The following is a 7,530-nucleotide window of genomic DNA, read 5'->3' as shown; positions in this document are numbered from 1 at the left end:
CATATTCTTTTTCAATGAATGATCATAAGTTGGAAAATGGTTACTATGAACTAGTTGATATCCATTTGTCTTTTAGCATTAGTATATTGCAGCTATGCAGACTGATTAACAACTAAGTACTTTTACTGACACGTTTTAGTATTTTTTGAACTTAGATTGTCTAATACTTGTTACAGAAAGTTCTCAACTTGTACAGTTTTATAACCATGTAACTTCTTATGATATATGTTCAATTATCTGCCAACTAATTTTAAGATAGAATTTTAGTGTCTTAAAATTGTGTGTATAATAAATATATTAGCTATGCACAGATCTATATGTTTCATTTATAAAACATACATTGATGTTTTTAGGTTTGTTAAAATTGTATGTGTATATGGAGATATATATTCTATTTTATATGCACACATTTTATTTATTAAATGTGATCAATATCTGTCCTAATTTTTTTTTTTATAGAGTCATTTGCCCTGGCTCCATAGTTCCCACCCAGGATTAGAAAAAATAAGTGCTATAGTATGGGAAGGTAACGATTGTAAGAAAGCAGACATGTCTGTACTTGAAATCAGTGGAATGATAATGAACAGAGTGAGTTTTTAAATTTTATTCTTGTAGTTCAAGGATAAGACTTAGTGATTATCAGTATATAAGATAATTACTGGAATCTTATATTAGTAACCTGCTGACCTCATTTCTTTACCCTGAAGAAAAAATTTGTATGTGTATATTTGTTTCTGTCTGTGATTTAAACCATGATTTGTCACCAAACCACTCTTCGTCTTTTAGTGTTTTCATTTATCTGACCAAGAATACAGGATACAGTCTATAATTTTTCTCTTTTATGCTATTCTTTCTTTTGAAATTCAGGAACTTGTAGATGTATGCAGGTGTTAATAAAGACTTTTCTTGGGACTAGAGATTGTTGTTACAAAAACTTTAAAAATAATTTAAAAGTCTTATTTTTCTGTATCATTCTTACTGATTCATTTATTTAATGGTACTTAAAACATGAAAAAATTAAACTAGTAAATTTGCATTCATACTTGCTTGTCTACTTAAATATATAGAGGTAATGCAGATAGTGGTAAAAGTCTTGAGTAGTTTGAAGTCTAATGCAAATACTGTAGATTTAAATTTTATTTCCTCTTATTTCTTTTATCTGATAATTACTGATTTTTAAAATGTGTTGATTTCTCTGGACTGTTTTTAACTTATAGTTTCTAAATTTCTATGGTGCATTATTATGCTAGAACTCTTGTCCACACTTTATATAAGACAACAATTAAAATAACTGGGTCTAGAAATTAATAATACTCCCTATTACATATCTCAGTGTGAGCAATTAAAAACACTTGACCAGGAAGTCTCTGGAATCTTGGATCTAGTTTGTGCTCAGTAACTTAATTACCTGTGAACTGGCAGATCACTTAACTTACAGTGGTCTCATTTATCTAATACATAATATAAAAAGTTGGCTACATGATATTTAAGATCCCTTTTAGTTCTGCCAGTCTTGCGCATTGGAAACTCTTACATTGTCCCATTATCTAATACCCAGGTTTTTGTTTTTGTTTTTATATAATTCCTTTACCTTTTTCCCTTTCTATTTAATTTTTTCCTTCTATCATCTCTCTTCTAAAATGCTTTTAGAGTAGACTTTTATTTATATATTGGACTATTCAAAGAGAAACATAAGTGGCTGGGCATGTTGGCTCATCCCTGTAGTCTCAACACTTTGGGAGGTAGAGAAGGGATGATCGTTTGAGTTCAGGAGTTCAAGACCAGCCTGAGCAACATAGTGAAACCCTGTCTCTACATCTCTACAGAAAACAAAAAATTAGCTGGGGGTGATGATGTACATCTGTAGTCCCAGATACTAGGAATGCTGAGTTGGGAGGGATCACTTGAGCCCATGATTGTGCCACTGCACTCCAGCCTGGGCAACAGAGTGAGACCCTGTCTCATAAAAGAAAAAAGAAAACCCCAAGGTACAAATGTATGAAATAAGTGTAATGCTACGTTTTTTCTTAAATGAATTAAATTTAAGTGGATATAAGATCTCATTCTCTTTAATATTGCAGTATTTGTGAATATTTCTAACTTGAAATAATGAAATACATAAAATTTTTTTTTCAAGATCTGGATAAAACAGTCAGTCCTTTTGCCATCTACTTAGTGAATTAGAGATCTGATAATGAATTGTTTTTAAGATCTGAAGAATTAATGACATATTTTATGTGTAGTAGCTTCTCAAACTTTATTGGGATTCAAATTACTCATATATTAAAGCGAATCTATTTTAACAAATGATTTCATATTGCTATAAATAATTAATTTCACTGTAGATAACATTTATAATCTTATTTTTCATTTCTCTCTCTTCCCCTGGATTCCTTAAGGTGAACAGCCATATACCAGGAATAGGATACCAGATTTTTGGAAATGCAATCTCTCTCATACTGGGTTTAACTCCATTTGTTTTTCGACTCTCTCAAGCTACAGATTTGGAACAACTCACAGCACATTCTGCTTCAGAACTTTATGTGATTGCATTTGGTTCTAATGAAGATGTCATAGTTCTTTCAATGGTTATAATAAGTTTTGTGGTTCGTGTGTCTCTTGTGTGGATTTTCTTTTTTTTGCTCTGTGTAGCAGAAAGAACTTATAAACAGGTGGGTATAATATAGACTTCTGAATAAGAATATTTTATTCTTTTCATCATACTAAAAGTATTCCTGAAGTATTTTATTATTTCATTATATCATTTTTACCTACTTATTTTTCTTTTTTGCTTTTATAGTACTTAACCAAATAAAATCTTAACAACTTATATTTTGTTGATTTTTGTTTTTCTGTGGTAATCTACTTGAAAATTAATCCTCATCTTAATCTTTTTTAGCGATTACTTTTTGCAAAACTCTTTGGACATTTAACATCTGCAAGGAGGGCTCGAAAATCTGAGGTTCCTCATTTCCGGTTGAAGAAAGTACAGAATATAAAAATGTGGCTATCTCTCCGTTCCTATCTTAAGGTAGAATGGGAGTGATAAACGTAGTTTTAACATGCTGGCCTCTTCTGATAGTTCCTGTTTCTTTATCAATATATATTTGTCTCTAGATATGTAGTAAACAACTTTTACTCATTCAAAAGCTGGATTAAGGATTTTGTTTCTACTAGACTGGTTATCACAAACCAGCAGAGGGAGCCTGCTACTTAAAAAAGAACTTAAAAAACAATCTAACCAATAAGTTTCCTCACAGAAGTGACCTATTACTATTTTAAAATATTAGTTTGCAATTCAGTGTCATTCTTTTCATGTCATTATTTTACTTTAATCTTTTAAATAATTTTCCTAATTATGGAAGTGTGATATAAAAACTCTGGAAGGAAAACGGAAACATCTAAATTGTTTTTAGAAAAACACTTTTTTCCTAAGGATTACTTCTTGTTATTGCATTAAGTAGCAGTAGAATGTCATTATATGTGGAGTAATCCTGTGAGTTCCAATGATATTTATTCACAACACTGTCTATATCTTAGTAGAGTTGACCTAACGACTAGTTATCCTCTGACATACCTAGATCTTTCATGCTTTATATTTTGAAATACTAAAGAAGTAAAAAAAATTGCACTATTTATCTACTCATATTTAAAAAAAATCATTGTTCTGTTTATTAATTTAACTTGTTAAATTTAGCTCACTTAGTGTCATTGCTGCAAATTGGCATAGATATTCTTTTCCTCACTATGACATTTCTGTAGTATGGAGGGATGAATCTGAACTTCGTTGCTTGACTTAGTATTCATCCAAAATTCTCCCCATTGTCAACCCTAAGCAGGTGTCACATTCTTATTCAGTAAACACTTATTTATGTTAACCATGTGCCATTCACTGTGGATGAGATGAAAGCCCCTACCCTCATACTTAAGCTTATACTTCAGTAAAGGAAACATGTAAGCCTAGACCTAGGAATTATCCTTGTTTAATCTCTAGCATCCAGTTTATCACCAATTCCTGTCTTTTCTGCTCCCAAAATATGTCTTGAATCCATTTGCTTCTCTTTGTTCCATTTCTACCACCCTCATTGAAACCATCAATCATCTGCCTTGTGCTACTGCAGTTACCTCTTAATTGGCATTCCAGCATTCACGTTTCTTCCTTTCATTCCTTTCTTCAGTCTGCCACCAGTGAACTTTTAAAAACGTATGTTTGGCCCTATATTCTTAAAACTTCTTGGAGCTTCCCCATTGCTCTTAAGATAAAGCACAAAATCTTAACAAGGTTTATGATGCCCTTTATGATCTAGGTGCTGCCTTATTCACCTGTCTTCTTGTCTCATTTTGAAACACGCTCCTTCCTAACCCTCTACATTCCAGCCACGTTAGACTGCTTTGGTTCTTTACGTGAGCTGTGATCCGTCCTGGTTTATGTTCTTGCACATGCTCTTCTATCTAGAACACTGCCATGTGCTATCATACCCCTGCCCCTCCCTCTTAGTTTGGTGTAAATATCACTTCCTTAGGGAGATCTTCCCAGATCCACACTTGTAACCCTCAAATCTAAATGAAGTCTCCCTGCCACATATCTCAAAGCGTCCTATATCTTTCCCTCTTAGCACTCATCACTATTTATCACATCTATCTGGGATTATGAACTTGATGTCTCAGTCCCCTCCTAGTTCCTGTGAAGGTAGAGGGACCATGTGTTGTTCTCTGTTGTTGTCTTTCTAGCACCCAGCACAGTATCTAGTTCTAAGCAGATGCTTAAGAAACTTTGTTGAATAAATGATTTGTGTTTGACAAAATAAACTATTCAAAAGTTATACTAATAATTTTATGCCATGTAGATACAGATACCCTTTTAACTCTGTTGCAAATCTTCACGAAATCATAACACTTTATTCATCTAACTAATTAGGTATATTTAACATTGTGGGCTATGATCAACTCATGGTGATGGGTCAACATCTTTATTGAAACCATGGAAATTATCTGCTAATTAGTAAATATATTTTAAAATGTTTCCTTTTCTCCCCTCCGCCCATGCCCCACAGCGTCGAGGTCCTCAGCGATCAGTTGATGTAATAGTTTCATCTGCTTTCTTGTTGACTATCTCAGTTGTATTTATCTGTTGTGCCCAGGTGAGTTAACTTGCTCCATGTAGAAATTAACCAGATGCATAAATACTACCTTTAGATTAATAAATAATCAAATAGTAATATAAGTAAAGCCTAGTTAGAAAAGTAAGTTTTGAAGTTATCTTTTTGCAGTTTTTTTTTTTTTTTTTTTTTTTTGGTAGAATAAATAAGTACAACTTACCTCTACGCCATGAACAGTGAGCATGTGTGCTGAAATGTCTGTTGAATGAACAGAGATTAATTAATTTTTGCCTAGAACCCTTCTCATTATCTTTACTCCCCAAAATAAACATATGGGTTATGAAATGGTCCCATGAATGCTCAATTTATTCATGTTTACTGTTCTTTTATTTCTTATATCTGAATTGTTACTGTGATTTAACTGCTGCTTACTCTGAAAAAGAAATTTTAGTGACCCAAATCAGTTAGGAAATACAAAAGTATCTCAGGATATGCACTGCTATAGTGCAGGGGAACATGTTCTCAGGGTCTCCTCAGGGCTGTGTTGTGGGCCATGTAATATTAAAAAATAAGTTTAAAAGTATTAAAATTTTAAAAACAAAAATAATCAAACATAATGCAAACTTCCATTTCAAGTAGCATGACATGCTAGATTACCTGGAAATTCTTCTACTTTAAAACATCAAACAGGTCAAGCACAGTGGCTCACACCTGTAATCCCAGCACTTTGGGAGGGCGAGGAGTGTGGATCACCTGAGGTCAGGAGTTTGAGACCAGCTCACCCAACCAACATGGCAAAACCCTATCTCTATCAAAAATAGAAAAATTAGCCAGGCATGGTGGCAGGTACCTTTAATCCTAGCTATTTGGGAGGCTGAGGTGTGAAAATCCTTTGAACCCAGAAGGCAGAGGTTGCAGTGAGCTGAGATCCTGTCACTGCACTCCAGCCTAGGGGATAGATCCAGACTGTGTCTCAAACAACAACAACAAACACACCAAACAATGCTGGGGGGAACCCTCAGCTTTTTAATGTACATATTGTATACATAACTGAGTTCATAAGATAATAAAAGGCCAAAAATGAAGATAAAACTGAAAACCAGAGCATTTAAGAATAAGCATTAATGCCATGGCAGCCTGAGGATAAGAGAGTGAGGTACGTTGCCAGTCTTAGTATTGTATCCCAGAGACTTGAAATTTTATGCCCATGTAGGACAGGAGATGAGGCCTTGACCCGCATACCTCCCCACTCAAACTGTGAAGTCAAACCCTCAAAGATCTATAGTCAGTGAAAAGCTGGATAAGAAAAACAGTCTGCTCACCAGCACTGGAAGACAAGAAGGAAGCTTATCTGACTCTGGATGGCAAGGATGGGGGAAAAGTCTCTTCTAAGAATATATAATTATAACTCTGCCTTTATTACAGGTTTAGAGTTCAAATTGATGGTATACATCTTGTTCTATAACAGTACACAGAGGGGTCCTAGGCCCCTGGATACCTGACAGAAGCAAAATCAAGGTTGTTCGGGGGGCATGCGACTTCAGCCTAGACCTCACGGGATCCATAGTTTGGTGTCAAAACAGGAAGAAACAGTCTAACATGAAGGAGTCAACAGATAAACCAATAGCAGGATTAGATCTCCAGCTATTTCAGTTTGATCAGGCAGAAACTGTTTACAGTGATGAAAGACATAGATAACACTGGGAAAAAAGAACAGATAAGTTTAAAAAAGAACTTCAAAGGAATGAAAAATATAATCATTGACTTTTGACTTTTGCTTTTCACTGCTGGAACAAAGTCATTGACTTTTAAAACAGTGAACAGAATAAATAGCAAATTAAAGACAGCTAAAGCCATAGTGAACTGAGAGATAAAAGAAATGACCTAAAATACAGGACAGAGACACAAAGATGGAAGATGTGAAAAGGAAATTAAGACATTTGTGTCAGATCCAACATATGTCTGATAAGAATTCCAAGAGGAGGTTGGGTGTGGTGGCTCACACCTGTAATCCCAGCACTTTGGGAGGCTGAGGCAGGCAGAGCACTTAGGGTCAGGAGTTTGCTACCAGCCTGGCCACTATGGTGAAACTTGTCTCTACTAAAAATACAAAATTAACCTGGCATGGTGGCGCACACCTGTAATCCCAGCTGCTCCATAGGCTGAGGCACGAGAAATTGCGTGAACTCAGGAGGGGGAGGTTGCAGTGAGCCAAGGTCGTACCACTGCACTTCAGCCTGGGCAACAGAGCGAGACTGTCTTAAAAAAAATTGAAGGCCGGGCGCGGTGGCTCAAGCCTATAATCCCAGCACTTTGGGAGGCCGAGGCGAGTGGATCACGAGGTCAAGAGATCGAGACCATCCTGGTCAACACGGTGAAACCCCGTCTCTACTAAAACTACAAAAAATTAGCTGGGCATGGTGGCGCGTGC

General features: G+C 35.2%; 1 protein-coding gene across 6 annotated transcripts in view; it reads left to right on the top strand.

The window, feature by feature from the left end:
* PHTF2 (putative homeodomain transcription factor 2) overlaps window positions 1–7,530 on the top strand; it is a 169,337-nt gene that overhangs the window by 150,460 nt on the left and 11,347 nt on the right. For 5 of the 6 annotated variants that reach the window (XM_017523130.2, XM_017523131.2, XM_037736568.1 and 2 more), the window contains 4 exons: window positions 460–588; window positions 2,400–2,672; window positions 2,900–3,031; window positions 5,055–5,141. In XM_017523130.2, the coding sequence (XP_017378619.1) occupies window positions 460–588; window positions 2,400–2,672; window positions 2,900–3,031; window positions 5,055–5,141 (621 nt within the window). Of the gene's footprint in view, window positions 1–459; window positions 589–2,399; window positions 2,703–2,899; window positions 3,032–5,054; window positions 5,142–7,530 lie in introns of those variants that run through there. The other variant, XM_037736569.1, reaches the window with a different exon arrangement.

The sequence above is a fragment of the Cebus imitator genome, unplaced genomic scaffold, assembly GCF_001604975.1.
Source record: "Cebus imitator isolate Cc_AM_T3 unplaced genomic scaffold, Cebus_imitator-1.0 Scaffold26, whole genome shotgun sequence".
In the NCBI taxonomy this organism is placed as follows: Eukaryota; Metazoa; Chordata; class Mammalia; order Primates; family Cebidae; genus Cebus; species Cebus imitator.
Note: the sequence above shows the minus strand (reverse complement) of the source record. Positions and strands in the feature narration are given on the sequence as shown.